The 19,357-nt window shown below is 38.9% G+C and overlaps 1 protein-coding gene across 3 annotated transcripts in view; it reads right to left on the bottom strand.

Annotated features, from left to right (window-relative positions):
- EMCN (endomucin) overlaps positions 1 to 19,357 on the bottom strand; it is a 118,084-nt gene that overhangs the window by 49,868 nt on the left and 48,859 nt on the right. For 2 of the 3 annotated variants that reach the window (XR_014083845.1, XM_081597008.1), the window contains exons 3-4: positions 12,293 to 12,370; positions 3,214 to 3,324 (exon numbers count right to left, since the gene is read on the bottom strand). Coding sequence is in view for 2 of the 3 variants with exons in the window: in XM_081597008.1 (XP_081453134.1) it covers positions 3,214 to 3,324; positions 12,293 to 12,370 (189 nt within the window). In the remaining variant the exon portion in view is untranslated. The remainder of the gene's footprint in view (positions 1 to 3,213; positions 3,325 to 12,292; positions 12,371 to 19,357) is intronic. The other variant, XM_081597019.1, reaches the window with a different exon arrangement.

Here is a 19,357-nt window from a genome sequence, read left to right on the forward strand (position 1 = left end):
AAAACTTAAGAAAATGTTCAAAACACATATCACAGGCTTTTAAAATTTTTTAAACATACAGCAGCAACTGCAATCACATTTTACCCACCCCCACCACAATTTCTTCTTTCTTTTGAACCCTGGAAATGGCTTTGTGTGGCTAAAGTCAGAATCAAAATGACGCCACTATTGCATCTCATTAGCACTTTCACGCTGGCAGTAATGTTTTAAAATCTGATGTCTTTGCTCCAGCACCTGATGTAATTGTACTAATGAAAATTTTTCTATTTTGAGGCTTAGTGGGCTTGTCTGAATCACTAAAACTAACAAGTGGTCTTTTCACATAATGCTAAAATAAATGAATTATTTAAATCATGTGTGCATCACATTAAAAGCACACAAGTTGCCTTCCCCTCCCTGTCCTGCTGTGTCTGGCCTGCTGGCTCATATGTGCTGTGTCTCCCAGATGTGCTCTAATGCCAGGCTCCACAGTGTGATATTCAGAGATTGTGATCAGAAGGGGTTCAGCTCTGCTGTGGTTTTGGGGATCCCTTAGTCCTTTTGCTCCTCTTGCCTGGAAACTGATCTCATCATGTGTCCATTTTAGAGTCCTAGAACCCATTAGAGCCCCTCCAGATGATGTGCTAGGTATCACTGACTAGCCTTACTTGGTTCAGTTCTGCTCATGTGACTATCTGACCTATGACAAAAAAGCTAAGGAGGTAGCAGCATGGAATAAAGAAAAGAACACGGGGCAAGGAATCAGATATGCTAAGTTGTTAATTCTGGTATCCACTAGCCCTACTGATGGAAACAATCCTTCTTGATGATTCACTTTCAGTTACCTCATTAGATCACTAATTATAAAAGGATATACTTCAGGAACAGCCTGATGAAAGATGCACAGGACAAGGTCTGGGGAAAGGACATGATGCTTTCATGTCCTCTCCTGTGAACAAATGAACATTTGTTCACCAGCTCAGAAATATTTCCATTTAGATATTTAATTTCTCAGAGAAGTGTTTTCTAGTCCAGTGTACAGATCTTGCATTTCTATTGTTAAATTTACTCTTAAATATTTTATTCTTTCTGATGCTACTATAAATGGAATTATTTCCTCTGGTATAGAATATAGTATGAACGGTACAGAATATTCTTTATTAGTTCTAGTAGATTTATTGTGAAATCTTCAGGTTTTCTATACAGATAATGATGTAGTCTGCTGAGAAAAACACTTTTATTTCTTCCTTTTCAATCTGGATGAATGTTTCTATCTCTATCTATCTATTTATAATCTTACCGTATATAAAGAACCTCCGGTTATAATTTTGAATAGTATTGGTGAGAGTAGACATCTTTGTTATGTTTCAGATTTTAAGAGGAAAGTATTTAGTCTTTCATTCTTAAGTAAAACATTTACTGTGTATTTTTCATAGATATCCTTGATCAGGTTGAGGAAGTTTTACTTATTTCTAGTTAATTAAGAGTTTTAATTGAGTGGGTATCTTATTTTGTCAAATGCTTTTTCTGCATTTGTTGATTCTACTAAGATGGTATATTACATTACTTGATTTTCATATCTTAAACCAACTTTGCATTCCTAAGTAAATCCTATTTGTTCATGTTTTTATCCCTTTTCATATGTTACTGATTTTTTTCTAATGTTGTATTAAGGATATTTGTGTCTGTGTTCATGAAGGATATTGGTCTATAGTTTTATTTGCATTTTCTTTTCATTCTTTTCTATCTTTGGTGTTATGGTAATACTGGCCTCAGATAATTATTTGTACAAAGTTTCCTGTATGTCACAGAAGAGTTTGAGAAAAAATTAGTATTACTTCTGAGAATATTTTTATAGAATTCACAATTTTTGCCATTCAGCTTGGAACTTTCTTTACTTAAATTTTTAATGCAGAGTCTTAAATTGTTTTAGGTCTTTTCAGTCTTTCTAACTTCTTGAGTCAGTTTTAACAATTTGTTTCTTTCTAATTTTTTTTCCTATTTCATCAAAGTTGTCTGATGCTTTGGCCAACCTTACCTATCTGTGTTAGGTGATATCATAGATCATCACCCAGGCTTGAACTGATCCTCCTTCGCATCTACTTATTTGTAGCTATGGAGGGATAGAGTGTCACTATACAAAGCAAAGTTGCCAATTTGTTGTCCTATTTGTAGAGATTAGGAGAGAACACAGGCTTTCCTGGTAGCTCAGTGGTAAGGAACCTGCCTGCCAGTGCAAAAGATGCGGGTTTGACCCCTGGGTCAGGAAGATTCCCTGAAGAAGGAAATGGCAAACCACTCCAGTATTCTTGCCTGGGAAATCCCATGGAGAGAGGAACCTGACTGGCTACAGTCCATGGTGTCACAAAAGAGTTGGACACAACTTAGCAACTAAAAAACAGCAACAACAACAAGGGAAGAATATAAGTGAGAAATGGTTCTTTTGTAAGTGTGTGCTGGAAAACTTTCTGAGTTTAGTTCTATCCAATATACTAGTTTAACATTTCAGTGAAAAAGTTGACTTAAAGCTCAACATTCAGAAAACTAAGATCATGGCATCCAGTCCCATCACTTCATGGGAAATAGATGGGGAAACAGTGGAAACAGTGGCTGACTTTATTTTTTTTTGGCTCTAAAATCACTGCAGATGGTGATTGCAGCATGAAATTAAAAGATGTTTACTCCTTGGAAGGAAAGTTATGACCAACCTAGATAGCATATTAAAAAACAGAGACATTACTTTGTCCACAAAGGTCCATCTAGTCAAGGCTAAGGTTTTTCCAGTAGTCACGTATGGATGTGAGAGTTGGACTGTGAAGAAAGCTGAGCACCAAAGAATTGATGCTTTTGAACTGTGGTGTTGGAGAAGACTCTTGAGAGTCCCTTGGACTGCAAGGAGCTCCAACCAGTCCATCCTAAAGGGGATCAGTCCTGGGTGTTAATTGGAAGGACTGATGTTGAAGCTGAAACTCCAATACTTTGGCCACCTGATGCGAAGAGCTGACTCATTTAAAAAGACCTTGATGCTGGGAAAGATTGAGGGCGGGAGGAGAAGGGGACGACAGAGGATGAGATGGTTGGATGGCATCACTGACTCAGTGGACATGGGTTTGGGTGGACTCTGGGAGTTGGTGATGGACAGGGAGGCCTGGCATGCTGCAGATCATGGTGTCGCAAAGAGTCGGACACGACTGAGCGACTGAATCGAACGTTTCAGCAGATTCTTGTACTTACTCTTGGAGTCGGAACTTTTTGATGTGGAAACAGCATTTGAAAGAGATTGACTTATCACTGTTGCTTCTGTAGTACTCAACTTGGTCTCTGTGATGTCTTCGGTGCCAGCTCCTAATTATGAAAAAGAATGAACAGTCATCAGGGGTATAATCAATCACTAGATTATATCATTAATATTAATATAAACATCCAGTTACAACTTGAAGATTAGCTACTTAAAGTCTTCTGATCAAGGTATAGAAATTCAGTGTTTTGATGTCTACCTTTTGGTGAGTCAGTTAATTACATTTTTTAACGTGGAGATTCAGTTCAGTTCAGTCCCTCAGTTGTGTCTGACTCTTTGCGACCCCATGAATTGCAACACGCCAGGCCTCTCTGTCCATCACCAACTCCCAGAGTCTACCCAAACCCATGTCCATCGAGTCAGTGATGCCATCCAACCATCTCATCCTCTGTTGTCCCCTTCTCCTCCTGCCCCCAATCCTACCCAGCATTAGGGTCTTTTCCAATGAGTCAAATCTTCGCATGAGGTGGTCAAAGTATTGGAGTTTCAGCTTCAACATCAGTCCTTCCGATGAACACCCAGGATTGATCTCCTTTAGGATGGATTGATTGGATCTCCTTAGACTTTCCTATTTGTCTGCTATAGGTTATTTCATTTGATTACAATAGTAATTCTATGAATTAAGTAGAAACTATGATCATAATTTTATGTATGACTCAGAAAAGTTATAGAATTTTCCCACGGTCACATAATGGGATCAAGCCAAATTGTTCCCGATGTGAAACTAGTTCTCAGCTACTCTAGAAAGGGGCTGGTAAGGCAGTAGTAGTAGTTGAAAATGGTACCATGGCTCTCATGCGGTCTGGGAGAGAATTTTCAGGTAGGTGGGGTAGCTAGGAGGAAAGAGATGACAGGAAGTGAACTGAACAAACTTTTGACTATATTTAGTTCATTTTGGGGAGTGGGGGAAGGAAATTTAACAGCAAAGAAACAAAGAAAAATAAGCTGAGTTTTGAAAAATAGCATCAGGATATTTAAAATCATCTATATTTGCACGAATATTATAAAACAAAATGATTGATGACCTCCGGCTTTTAGAGGTCTAGAAGCCTGAATTGTGGGTACCTTCCAGAAGCGCCAAGCAGGTTTCATTCTGTGGCATTAAGCATCTATAGCGTACTGCAAATTCTTAGTGCACTTGAGAGATTCATGCTGGAGAAGTTGATAGTTCGTAGAAAGACTTCATGGATGATGGGTAACTGTGTCTTCTGACAAAAAAAGCCTTTAGGAATTGATATGTCAAAGAAAGTGAAAAAATTTGAACATAGGCTGAGGATTAATGCTGCATATGAGAAAGAATGAGTGAAAATGGGCACAAACTTCAGAGGAATCTTGAAGTATTAAATTGAGAGGGAAATATTTGAGGAAGTAAAGAAATGTCTTATTCTTACAGCAGGAAAGCAGAAATTGATCTTTGCAATAGCATGGAAGTGGAAAGGTACAGAAACTCAATACTTGAGGATGGAGGAACATGGGGATAAAGATTTTGCTTTTCACTGGAACTACAAGAAAAGATGCTTGGAAAACATCAGAACAGGAATTCTTCATAAATCTTCAGAGAATTCTTCTCCAGAACTAAAATTGGAAACCATGAAAAAGCTATCCCGATGGCCTAAAGAATTCTCTAGTATGAAGCAGATTCAATAGTCTTGGTGATGGGGGGAAAAAAGAATATGTAGCTAAGAAAGATGAGAGGGACTACCAGTTTATAAAAATGCAAAGAGAAGAGCAGAAAATGGAATAGCTGGGCTACAATGCCAAAAATTTTACTTAAGAGAATTGCCACTATATCTACTACTGTGGGCACGAATCCCTTAGAAGAAATGGAGTAGCCCTCATAGTCAACAAAAGAATCTGAAATTCAGTACTGGGTGCAATCAGTACCCAGTACTGAAAAACAACAACAGCGTGATCTCAGTTCATTTCCAAGGCAAACCATTCAACATCACAGTAATCAAAGTCCATTCACCAACCACTAATGCCAAAGAAGCTGAAGTTGAATGGTTCTATGAAGACCTACAAGACTGTCTAGAACTAACACCAGAAAAAGATGTCCCTTTCATCATAGGGGATTGGAATGCAAAAGTAGGAAGTCAAGAGATAACCTGGAGTAACAGGCAAGTTTGGCCTTGGAGTACAAAATGAAGCAGAGCAAAGGCTAACAGAGTTTTGCCAAGAGAACACACTGGCCACAGAAAACACCCTTTTCCAAAAACACAAGAGACGACCCTACACATGGACATCACCAGAAGGTCAACATCGAAATCAGACTGATTATATTCTTTGCAGCCAAAGATGAAGAAGCTCTATACAGTCAGCAAAACAAGACCTGGAGCTGACAGTGGCTCAGATCATGAACTCCTTATTGCCAAATTCAGACTTAAGATGAAGAAAGTAGGGAAAATTGCTATGCCATTCAGGTTTGATCTAATTAAATCCCTTACAATTATATGATGAAGGTGATAAATAGATTCAAGGGATTAGATCTGGCAGATAGAGTGCCTGAAGAACTATGGACAGAGGTGCATAACATTGTATAGGAGGTAGTGACCATAACCATCTCCAAGAAAAAGAAATGCAAGAAGGCAAAGTGGTTGTCTGAGGAGGCCTTACAAATAGCTATGGAAAAAAGATAGGGAAAGGCAAAGGAGTAAGGGAAAGATATACCCAGCTGAATGCAGATTTCCAGGGAAAAGCAAGGAGAGATAAGGCCTTCTTAAGTGAATAATGCAAAGAAATAGAGGAAAATGATAGAATGGGAAAGACTAGAGATCTCTTCAAGAAAATTGGAGATATCAAAGGAACATTCATGCGTGGATGGACATGAATAAGGACAGACATGGTATGGACCTAACAGAAGCAGAAGATATTAAGAGGTGGCAAGGATACACAGAAGAACGATACAAAAAAGATGTTAATGACCCAGATAACCATGATGGTGTGGTCACTCACCTAGAGTCAGACATCCTGGAGTCTGAAGTCAAGTGGGCCTTAGGAAGCATCACTAAGAAGCTAGTGGAGGTGATAGAATTCTACCTGAGCTATTTCAAATCCTAAAAGATGATGCTATTAAGTGCTGCACTCAATATGTCAGCAAATTTGGAAAACTCAGCAGTTGCCATAGGACTAGAAAAGGTCAGTTTTCATTCCAATCCCAAAGAAGGGAAATTCCAAAGAATGTCCAAACTACTATACAGTTGAACTCATTTCTCATGCTAGCAAATTCATGCTCAAGCTCAGCTTCAGCAGTACGAGAACCAAGAACTTGCAAATGTTCAAGCTGGTTTTAGAAAAGGCAGAGGAACCAGAGATCAAATTGTCAACATCTGCTGGATCATGGAGATGGAGCAAGCAAGAGAATTCCAGAAAAACAGCTACTTCTACTTCATTGACTACGAGAAAGCCTTTTGATTGTGTCTGTCACAACAAACTGGAAAATTCTTAAAGAGATGGGACTACCAGACCACCTTACCTGTCTCCTGAGAAACCCATTTGAAGTCAAGAAGCAACAGTTAGAACCAGACATGGAACAACAGACTGGTTCCAAATTGGGAAAGGAATACATCAAGGTTGCATATTGTCACCCTGCTTATTTAACTTATATACAGAGTACATCATGAGAAATGCTGGACTGGATGAATCACAAGCTGGAGTCAAGATGGCCAGGAGAAATATCAATAACCTCAGATACGCATATGATATAACTCTAATGACAGAAAGCAAGGAGAAACTAAAGGACCGCTTGATGAGGGTGAAGGAGGAGAATAAAAAACTGGCTTAAAACTCAGCATTCAAAAAGGAAGAACATGGCCTCTGGTCCCATCACTTCATGGCAAATAGAAGGGCGGAAAGTGGAAGTAGTGACAGATTTCACTTTCTTGGGTTCCAAAATCACTGCAGATAGTGACTGCAGCCATGAAATTTTAAAAATGCTTGCTTCTTGGAAGGAAAACTATAACAAACCTAGACAGAGTATTAAAAAGCAGAGACATCACTTTAACGACAAAGATCAGTATAGTGAAAGCTATGGTTTTCCCCGTAGTCATGTACGAATGTGAAAGTTGGACCATAAAGAAGACCAAGAACCAAAAAATTGATGGTTTTGAATTATGGTGCTGGAGAAGACTCTTGAGAGTCCCTTGGACAGCAAGATCAAACCAGTTAATCCTAAAGGAAATCAACCCTGAATATTCATTGGAGAACTGTTGCTGAAGCTTAAGCTCCAAACTTTGGCCACCTGATGGGAAGAGCCGTCTCACTGGAAAAGATCGTGATGTTGGGAAAGGTTGAGGGCAGGAAGAGAAGGGGTCGACAGAGGATGAGATGGTTGGATGGCATTATTGACTCAATGGACATGAGTTTGACCAAACTCAGGGAGATAGTGGAGGACAGAGGAGCCTGGCATGCTGCATTCCATGGGGTTACAAAGAGTCAGAGATGACTTAGCAACTGAACAACAACAACAATAGGTGGAATGCATGAAAGACAAAATATAAGAAATTTTTATACAATAATTAACTAGGGATAAAGAGAATCTAATGTAACAGATACTTGAGAAAGTCTTATCAGTACTAGAGGGTAAGCGTAGAGAAGAGAGTTTGACTACAACCAGAGCCTTAAGTTAGACCATTGACTAGAACTAAGTAGAATGAGTGTGAGGAATATGGGCTGTTTTATAATCTGTGTTGGTATTATCAGTGTGAGATTCATTTTGTCTGTTTTGGGAGATTAAATCTGGGGGAGTAAACAATAGTGGACATTAATTATATTAGGGATTTAAGGTGTGTTTATAGCAGACTGACTTGAGAGAGAGGATTTATGGAGTTAACTTGTGCAGGGAAGGGGATTAAGCAGCTTTATTCCTTTGACATTACATAATTTGACTTACAGTATCCAATGCACATAATAAAATCTTTTGTGTGCTCACATTTTCTTCAGAAATAGAATATGGGATCAGTGAATTTTTGACAGTTAACATTTACTGAAACATATGCTACAGAATACTAGTACTCTGGTATGTTTTGTTTATGTTAAAAAATACTTCTATAGTCAAACTATTAGGAGCTGCATAGATTTTTTTTAAAACATCAAATAAATGTTTTTGGAGTACCAAGAATTTTTATAAATGTTATTGTACACTGTAAAACCCTAAGATGGTAGCATTTTCTAAAATAACTACCCAAGCCACTCCATTTTTAGGGATCATTTTATGGACTAGTGCCTCATAGAAATTCTGTACCTGTAACAGTGAGGGTAGTCTGGGATAAACCGAATTAATCCTGATTCATTTAAGTGAGTTCTGAGGTAATATTGAAGAGCCCATAGACAGATGTTGAGGAGCCTAAATGTTTATACCAGTGGTCCTAGGGAGATGTGCCAAAGCAGCGATGAAGGCTGGAGAAGAAGCTTCTTGAGGTTTTGCTCGGTCTCTTCTGAACGCCTCCCTTGGAGTGGAAAGGAATATCTCAGAATGAAAATAAGTGAAAATGCTAAGTCCAAGGGTAAAAAGATGTGGAGTGTTGTCCAAATACCTGAACAATTCAAAGAAAACATAAGATGGCATGTCCTCCAGTACCCACGCCAAAGGAAGAGGAACTCAGATACTGAAACCAGACTCTGATGGGTCCCCAAAGATTCTGGAGAAGCACAGAATGGTGGCGAGGAAGCAATGTATAAAGCTTCCAGGGGAATACAAGAGGAGGAGAACGGCTATTTTTATGTAAATATTATATTTCCTTTTTCTTGTCCTTATTATTTAGAGGCTGGACTAAGGTAGGCATTAAGGGTCTACTGGAACGGTGTGCTTAGCACGTCTCTTGCCAAACCATCAAGTACTACCTTGAGTAACCCTAGAAAAGTAGGCTGAGCAGATGGCTGAGAGCTCCCTGTTGCTTAGGGCTGGCCTAATGGAGTATTTGGGTGTCTCCAGATCTATCTATTCTCTAACCCAGTTTACCAAGGTAAGTGCATACAGGAACTTGAGACTGATCCTAGGTCAGGAATAAACTTATATCTGTACTTAGAGTGGCTTTTTGCATTTTATGCTTCCCTGGTGGCTCAGACGGTAAAGAATCCACCTGTAATGTGGGAGACCTGGGTTTGATCCCTGGGTTGGGAAGATCCCCTGGAGGAAGGCATGGCAAGCCATTCCAGTATGCTTGCCTGGAGAATTCCATGGACAGAGGAGCCTGGCGGGCTACAGTTCGTGGGGTCGCAAAGAGTAGGACACAACACACCACCCAAATCAAGTGGGCTGAGGTATTTGGTGACCTTGGAGCAATGTCGTAATTTTCTAATCTCTTTGTTCTTTCTTAGAGACTTCACTGACAAATAGATGTTGACTTTCTATTTCTTTAAACTCTATTTTAACAGTGTTTCTTAGAGCCATAGCAAATACTGGTAGGAGTTTCTTCTTTATTTTTTCATATCTATTGATCTTATTTACTCATAAGGTATTACATATGAAAAATCAGCAATCATGTTTATGAGGACATTAAAAGTTTCTCAACACTTGAGCTGCCCTTTTTGAAAACCCTAATTCATTATTACCAATGAGGTCATTCCCATGTCAGGTGATGGGTGAAAAAGAGTTGCTTTGCTTTCCAGTTGTAGAACACATTCATTTTTTATTTTACTATAAATAGAATTTAAGTAAACAAAATAATGACTACCTTAGTAAATTTTAACTGTACCACTAAAGCCTGAAGGGTTCCGTAGGGAAGACTTGCAGGCTGTCTTCGATGGTAAGAGAGAGAAACAGCCAGCAGTCCACTCTGCACTTACCATGACTACACGGCTTCAAATGCAGCAGTTCAACTTCTATTTGTTTGATATATTCACATTTTGGACTTTCTCAAAAGATTTTATGAGGAAATGTTTCTGCTAATTACAAATAGTTTTAGACAACTATTGCCTTAATAATGAGGGTCCTAAAATCAGACCTTGTCTGTCCACACTGAAAGTAAGATGAACAAGATCAGAGTAGGCAGAAATAATGAGATCTTTCCTTATTATGAAATTGATATGATAATATTATTTCTACACAATGCCCAAGAATATCACCTTTTACTTGGACTTATTTACCCTTTTAGAAACACAATTCTAATAAGTTTGTTGTGTGTATTTATGTATGTGTATACATGTTGTCCACTTAAAGAAGCAACCTAAAATAAACAACCATTCATAGCAGGCAGGCAATCTCACCCAAAGGGAAAAGAATCCTATAAGCAGGGAAAGAATCAGAACATATACCAAAAACAGAAAAGAAAAGTTACAAAATTATGTGACTACTTTGTGTTGTAAGAAAAGGATGCTATATAAGCAATTAATACCTGAAAGGCTCATTATTTAATATCCAAGTGTAACAGTTGAGATTAAAATAATAAAACTATTCATCAGATAATATTTGATTATGAATTAGTTCAATGGAGAAAAAAATTTCAAAATTAAAAGACTAACTTTTAAATTCCAAATTGTTTTTATGAATTTTCACTTTTGTGTTAAGTCATTTAGCCTCTCTGAAACTCAATCTGTTTAAATAATAATTTTAAAATACTCTTTAAAAATGATAATACAACCTAAGATGTGAACAAGATGATGGAGTAAGAAGATCCTGAGCTCACCTCTGTCTACAGGAACAGTGAAATTACAACTATTTACAGAGAAACTATCTCTGAATGACTAGCAGAAAAGATTTTCCACAGCTAAAGATATTAAGTGGAGATAAGCAATCCACATTATTAAGAACTCAAGGTAATGATAATGAAGATGGTCAATGAACTTGGGAGAAGAATGACAAGCTCAATGAACTTCGGAGTGAATCACAGTGAGTAGTTTAATAAAGAGCTGGAAAATATAGTGAAGAATCAAACAAAGCTGATACTTCTCTAAAGAAGGTATATAAATGGTCCATGAGCATCTGAGTACTCAACATTATCAGTCCTTAGGAAAATGTGAATCAAGACCACAGTGAAGTAGCATTTCACTCTCACTAGAATGGGTATGACAAAAAAGAGAAACAACAGTATTGGCTAGAAAATGAAGAACTGATACCCTTATTCATTCCTGGTGGGAATTAATATAATGCAGCTGCTCTGGAAATCAGTTCCTCTGAGTTATACATAGTGTTACCATGTGACTCCACAATTACACGTCAAGCTGTTCATTGTTGACCTGAAACAAATGGACTGCCAGATATTTCTCCAGCAAATATGCATTTATTTGGGATCAGAAGAGAACGGCAGTTCAGAGTCTGTGACCATGGTGAGCCACGTGCAGGTTACTGCACAGCAAGGAAACAATTTTATAGAGGGGAAAAAGAAGTGGAAATGGCTATAGTAAACAAAACTGTGTGGCTTTTCACTGAGTCTTTGCCAAGAAAGAAGAGGGTCTTTCTTCCTGTTGGGCTCTGCTATTGACCTGGAAGAGGGCCCTCTTCTGACCCATCAACTCTATTTAAAATATTCAGGTTTCTGTTTATTAAATTTGGACAATACCTGAGAAACGAAAACACATGATCACACAAAAACATGTACATAAATGTTCTTAGCATCATTATTTACAATAGGTAAAAAGTAGAAACAACCCAAATGTCCATTAACTAATAAGTAAAGAAAATGTGATCTGTTTACACAATGAAATCTCATTAGCCATAAAAAAGTATGAACTACAGATACATGTTGTAGCATTGGATGAACCTAAGAACATTAAGCTAAGTGAAAGAAGCCAGACACAAAAGATCATATGTTGTACGATTCCATTTATATGAAATTTCTAGAATAGGTAAATCTGTAAAAGTAGAGAGTAGGATAACGGTTGCCAGGGACTAAATGAAGGGTGGAATGGGGAGTGATTGTGATAGATGTAGAGTTTTTTTTAGGGGTGATGAAAATGTTCCAGGTGATTACACAAGCTTGTGAATATACTAAAATTCATTGAATGGAATACTGAATATTATGGTATGTGAATGATATACATAAAAGAAAATTGGTGGCAAAACAAATGGACATTACTCACCATCACCTTTAGCTTTTGGGGTTACTGGAGATGGTATTGACAGATGAGGAATTTGTGTGGTTTCCTTGCTAGAAGTTCCTAATTTGATAAGAGAGATGACATTATTATTAGTTACAATTTCATCTCGCTGGTCAAGGAGTAATAAAAGTAAGTCTAATTTGAAGGTGAAAATCTTTCTATAGATACTGGGTAAACTTTTGCATAGTTCTTCTGTGTATTCTTGCCACCTCTTCTTAATATCTGCTGCTTCTGTTAGGTCCGTACCATTTCTGTCCTTTATTCTGCCCATCTTTGCATGAAATGTTCCCTTTGTATCTGAAATTTTCTGAAGAGATCTCTAGTCTTTCCCATTTTATTGTTTTCCTCTATATCTTTGCATTGATCACTAAGGAAGGCTTTCTTAAAAAAAAAAAAAAAAGGGAAGGCTTTCTTATCTCTCCTTGCTATTTTTTGGAACTCTGCACTCAAATGGATATATCTTTCCTTTTCTCCTTTGCCTATTGCTTCTCTTCTTTTCACAGCTATATGTAAGGCCTCCTCAGACAACCATTTTGCCTTTTTACACTTCTTTTTCTTGGGGATGGTCTTGATCCCTGCCTCCTGTACAATGTCACAAACCTCCATCCATAGTTCTTCAGGCACTCTGTCTATCAGATCTAATTCCTCGAATCTATTTGTCACTTCTACTGTATAATCATAAGGGATTTGATTTATGTCATACCTGAATGGTCTACTGGTTTTCCCTACTTTCTTCACTTTAAGTTTGTATTTGGCAATAAGGAGTTCATGATCTGAGCCACAGTCAGCTCCTGGTCTTGTTTTTGCTGACTGTATAGAGCTTCTCCATCTTTGGCTGCAAAGAATATAATCAATCTGATTTCGGTGTTGACCATCTGGTGATGTCCATGTGTAGAATCTTCTCTTGTGTTGTTCGAAGAGGGTGTTTGGTATGACCAGTGTGTTCTCTTGGCAAAACTCTATTAGCCTTTGCCCTGCTTCATTCTGTATTCCAAGGCTAAATTTGCCTGTTACTCCAGGTATTTCTTGACTTCCTACTTTTGCATTCCAGTCTCCTATAATGAAAAGGACATCTTTTGGGGGTGTTAGTTCTAGATGTTTTTGTAGGTCTTCACAGAACCGTTCAACTTCAGCTTCTTCAGCATTACTGGTCAGAGCATAAGCTCGGGTTACTGTGATATTGAATGGTTTGCCTTGGAAACGAACAGAGATCATTCTGTTGTTTTTGAGATTGCATCCAAGTACTGCATTTCAGACTCTTTTGTTGACTATGAGGGCTACTCCATTTCTTCTAAGGGATTCTTACCCACAGTGGTAGATACAATGGTCATCTGAGTTAAATTCACCCATTCCAGTCCATCTTAGTTCGCTGATTTCTAAAATGTCAATGTTCACTCTTGCCATCTCCTATTTGACCACTTCCAATTTGCCTTGATTCATGGACCTAACATTCCAGGTTCCTATGCAATATTGCTCTTTACAGCCTTGAACTTCACTTCCATCACCAGTCACATCCACAACTCTGTGTTGTTTTTGCTTTGGCTCCATCTCTTCATTCTTTCTGGAGTTATTGCTCCACCAATCTCCAGTAGCATATTGGGCACCTACCAACCTGGGGAGTTCATCATTCAGTGTTCTATCTTTTTGCCTTTTCTTACTGTTAATGAGGTTCTCAAGGCAAGAATACTGAAATGGTTTGCCCTTCCCTTCTCCAGTGGATCACGTTTTGTCAGACCTCTCCACCATGACCCGTCCATCTTTGGTGGCCCTACATGGCATAGCTCATAGTTTCATTGAGTTAGACAAGACTGTGGTCCATGTGATCAGATTGGTCAGTTTTCTGTGATTGTGGTTTTCAGTCTGTCTGCCCTTTGATGGAGAAGGATAAGAGGCTTATGGAAGCTTCCTGAAGGGAGAGACTGATTGAGGGAGAAATTGGGTCTTGTTCTGATGGGCAGGGCCAAGCTCAGTAAATCTTTAATCCAATTTTCGGTTGATGGGTGGGGCTGTGTTCCCTCCCTGTTATTTACCTGTGGCCAAACTATGGTGGAGGTAATGAAGACAATGGCGACCTCCTTCAAAAGGTCTCATGAACTCACTGCTACACTCAGTGCCCCTAACCCTGCAGCAGACCACCGCCGACCCATGCCACCACCGGAGACTCCTGGACACTCATGGGCAAGTCTGGGTCACTCTCTTGTAGGGTCACTGCTCCTTTCTCCTGGGTGCTGGTGCGCACAAGGTTTGTGCCCTCAAAGAATCTGTTTCCCCAGGCCTGTGTAAGTTCTGGTAGCTCTATGGTGGGGTTAATGGTGACCCCCTGCAAGAGGGCTTATGCCATTCCCGGGTCTGCTGCACCCAGAGCACCTGCCCCTGCAGCAGTCTTTGCTGACCTATACCTCTGCAGGAGACATTTGAACACAGTTCTGTCTCAGTCTCTGTGGGGTCTCTGCGTCCTGGTGCACACAAGGTTTGTTTGAGCCCTCTGAGCATCTCTGGTGGGTATGGGGTTTGATTCTAATCAAGACTTCACCACTCCTACCATCTTGCTGGAGCCTCTCCTTTGCCCTTGTACCTAGAGTATCTCCTCAAGGCAGAAGCAGAAGATAAAAGAAGAGGTGGCAAGAATACACAGAAAAACTATACAAAAAAAGAGCTTCATGACCCAGATAACCACAATGGTGTGATCACACGCCTAGAGCCAGATATCCTGGAATGAGAAGTCAAGTGGGCCTTAGGAAGCATCACTACGAACAAAGCTAGTGGAGGTGATGGAATTCCAGCTGAGCTATTTCAAATCCTAAGAGATGACACGGTGAAAGTGCTGCACTCAATATGCCAGCAAATTTTGAAAACGCAGCAGTGGCCACAGGACTGGAAAAAGTCAGTTTTCATTCCAATCCCAAAGAAAGGCCATGCCAAAGAATGTTCAAACTACCACACAATTGCACTCATCTCACATGCTAGCAAAGTGATACTCAAAATTCTCCAAGCCAGGTTTCAACAGTATGTGAACCGAGAACTTCCAGATGTTCAAGCTGGTTTTAGAAAAGGCAGAGGAACCACAGATCAAATTGCCAACATCTGTCGGATCATAGAAAAAGCAAGAGTTCCAGAAAAAAATACACTTCTGCTTTATTGATTATACCAAAGCCTTTGACTGTGTGAATCACAATAAAGTGTGAAAAATTCTTGAAGAGATGGAAATAACAGATTACCTTACCTGCCTCCTGAGAAATCTGTACGCAGGTCAGGAAGGAACAGTTAGAACTGGACATGGAAAACAGACTGGTTCCAAATCGGAAAAGGAATACATCAAGGCGGTATATTGTCACCCTGCTTATTTAACTTATATGCAGAGTATATCATGCGAAATGAAGTACACGCTGGAATCAAGATTGCCGGGAGAAATATCAATAACCTCAGATACGCAGATGACGCCACCCTTATGATGGAAAGCGAAGAAGAACGAAAGAGCCTCTTGATGAAAGTGAAAGAGGAGAGTGAAAAAGTGGGCTTAAAACTCAACATTCGTAAAACTAAAATCATGGCATCTGGTCCCATCACTTCATGGCAAATAGATGGGGAAGCATTGGAAACAGTGAGAGACTTTATTATTTTGGGCTCCAAAATCACTGCAAATGGTGACTGCAGCCGTGAAATTAAAAGATGCTTGCTCCTTGGAAGAAAAGCTATGACCAAAATAGACAGCATATTAAAAAGCAGAGACATTACTTTGTCAACAAAGGTGCATATAGTCAAAACTATGGTTTTTCCAGTGGTCATGTATGGATGTGAGAATTGGACTATAAAGAAAACTGAGCGCTGAAGAATTGATGTTTTTGAACTGTGGTTGGAGAAGACTCTTGAGAGTCCCTTGGACTGCAAGGAGATCCAACCAGTCCATCCTAAAGGAGATCAGTTCTGAATATTCATTGGAAGGACTGATGCTGAAGCTGAAACTGCAATACTTTGGCCACCTGATGTGAAGAACTGACTCCTTGGAAAAGACCCTGATGCTGGGAAAGATTGAAGATAGAAGGAGAAGGGGACGACAGAGGGTGAGATGGTTGGATGGCATCACCGACTCAATGGACATGAGTTTGAGTAAGCTCTGGGGGTTTGTGATGGACAGGGAGGCCTGGCATGCTGCAGTCCAGGGGGTTGCAGAGAGTCAGAGACGACTGAGAGACTGAACTGAACTGAAACTTTTGTGTAGCTTTACTTTTTCCATTTCCCATTTTTGTCCACCTTAAGGAATATAATTACTGAATGCTTAGGTGGCACAGTAAACACACACAGACATACATACACACACAGACACACACACACACACACACACATTTCACACATATTTTTGTATAACAGGCCTCCAAAGCAGATTTGTATTTCAGATTGTTACCTGGGTGTTTTGAAACATGCAAAAAAGTTGTAAAAGTAAATGATTTAAACTCATTTTATTTTTCCTAGTGAGAAAAACAACTTGGTCAAAAGGACCTAAGAGTATTAATTTTATTGACTTAGTTGTGACTTTGAAACTTCTAATAACCTTAAATAATAAAGGAATCTGCAAACTCCTGTAATTATTTTTTTCATTTATGAAACATTGAATTCCCACTCTGTTCAAGGCCATCTCCAAGGTTTTGAAGAGGGTAGTATCTAACTCTTAGTCCTTTTGGTTTTTTTCCGTGCTCCTCCTCCCACTCTCTGCAGCCACCACATGCTCCAGCTGGCCCTCAGTCATCTTTTTAACCTATGTTACCATGAAGAACAATTCCTGGCACAGAGTAGGCATGTAGTAAATGCTGTTTCAGGGAAGATGGCACTCATACAGGATAAAGGGACCAACTGAAGGATAAAGATCTCCTTTAAGTAGTGAACACAACTGACTGATTGGCTACTCATAAGAGCATTCCCTTTTTTCTTAAAGCATGTTAGAATGTCCTTTTGGGAATACGGCACAGGCTCGACTTTCACTATGTGACATTTATAAAATCTTGGTTCTTATATATATATGCATGATGTGTTTGAGGGAGGAACTATCTAGCTCTGCACAGTTTACATGATCCTTTAAAACCCTGGTCCAGGTAAAGTTTTCAAGGCTAAGCTGGCTGGAGCTGTATATTGGAATATACGAGGGAACCATAAAAGGAAGATAAGATCTTTGGAGGGTTGCTGAGGACAAACACCTCTAAGCAGGTAGTGAAGGTTTGGTTTATTGCTCACTCCTCTTTCTTCACTGCTTATTAGGGTATATAGGTTATTCTAGCAATGGAAACGGGGAAGGTAATGGCAACCCACTCCAGGACTCTTGCCTGGAAAATCCCATGGACGGAGGAGCCTGGTAGGCTGCAGTCCATGGGGTCACACAGAGTCGGACACAACTGAGCGACTTCAATTTCACTTTTCATTTTTCACTTTCATGCATTGGAGAAGGCAATGGCAACCCACTCCAGTGTTCTTGCCTGGAGAATTCCAGGGACAGAGGAGCCTGGTTGGCTGCCGTCAATGGGGTCACACAGAGTTGGACATGACTGAAGTGACTTAGCAGCAGCAGCAGCAGCAACAGAAAGTGACTGTAATTGGCAGATTCTGTGCATTATAATGTGGACAGCAATTGAGACTATCTAAAAATTTTCTACACTCATATGTGGTTATAATTGTAAAAGAAGAAACCAACAACAGAAATGTTATCGCTGAAAGTTAGGTTTGAGATTTTGCATTGTCCACTCACATGATCCCAATACCTTAAGATAAAGATTTTTTTTGTGTTTTTTAAGGTAAAGATGTTAAAAATATAAATTAAGTGTTCCCTCCAGCAAAAGGTAGTACCTTTGTTTTCACTTCATCACTATTCTTGGTACCAATAATAACCTTAATTAAATTCTTACCATAAATAATAAAGGAATCTGCAAACTCCTGTAATTAATTTTTACACAGTGATTATCATTGTGTCATTATGTTTTATTGGCATATATTTCATTTACTGCTTGAAAATCCAAGACACAGACATGATTATAGGAAATAATTAGGACACACAATGGTAAATAGAAAAAATGTGTATCATCTTTGAGTTTCTGAAGTTCTGCATCCTTTTCTTTTATACCTATCATGTTTGATAGTGGGAAGAGATGGAACAAATTTGAGCTTTGGCTCAAGTATTCATTAGAAATCTATTTGGCTTCTGTTTCATCTTGGTCTTTAGAAAATAGAAGAGCTAAGTGGTTGTACATTTCTGATGTTCCTGGACTTGTGTGTGAACAGTGATCTTGTGATAAAGCTGATGATCTCTATATACAGTCACTGTAACAATATCCATCACATAAAAAGGCTTAATGTATTTTAAATTTATTATTAATATATAAATATTCATTTTCAAATATGGGTAAGCATTTTAAGTAAAATTCTTTTCCTGTGCTAAGAATGTTAAAATTCTGAAGTACAGATGCATTTTTATTATTGCAAAATTAAAGTGTTGCAATATCTAATGAGGATTGTTATATCTGTCAATTATATGCACAAAGTTAATAATACTATATAGTAGTTAACCAAAGAAATCGACTTAATTTAATATGAATATTAAGAGATTATTTCTATATTTGGGGCTTCCCAGATGGCTCAGTGGGTAAAGAATCTGCCTGCAGTGAAGAAAATGCAGGAGACATGGGTTTGATCCCTGGGTCAGGAAGATACCCTGGAAGATCCCCTGGAGGAAGGGGATATACTACCAGTGGAGAATCCCACGTTTGATCCCTGGGTCAGGAAGATACCCTGAAGCAGAGAATGGCAACCCACTCCAGTATTCTTGCCTGGAGAATTCCATGGACAGAGGAGCCTAGTCAGCTACAGTCCACAGGGTAGCAAAGAGTCAGACACGACTGAAATGACTTAACACGCATAGCTGTATATATCTTTTAGAGATACATCATCTTGAGTCAACAAATGTTTATAAAAGATTAAATCATAAGAATATAATTCTACTCTGTGAAAAGTGGTTTAGTAAACTATCATTCATAATATTTTCCAAAATAGCCTTTTAGAGTTGTG

Source organism: Giraffa tippelskirchi, chromosome 1 (assembly GCF_054371585.1).
Source record: "Giraffa tippelskirchi isolate mGirTip1 chromosome 1, T2T-mGirTip1v1.2.pri, whole genome shotgun sequence".
Classification (NCBI taxonomy): domain Eukaryota; kingdom Metazoa; phylum Chordata; class Mammalia; order Artiodactyla; family Giraffidae; genus Giraffa; species Giraffa tippelskirchi.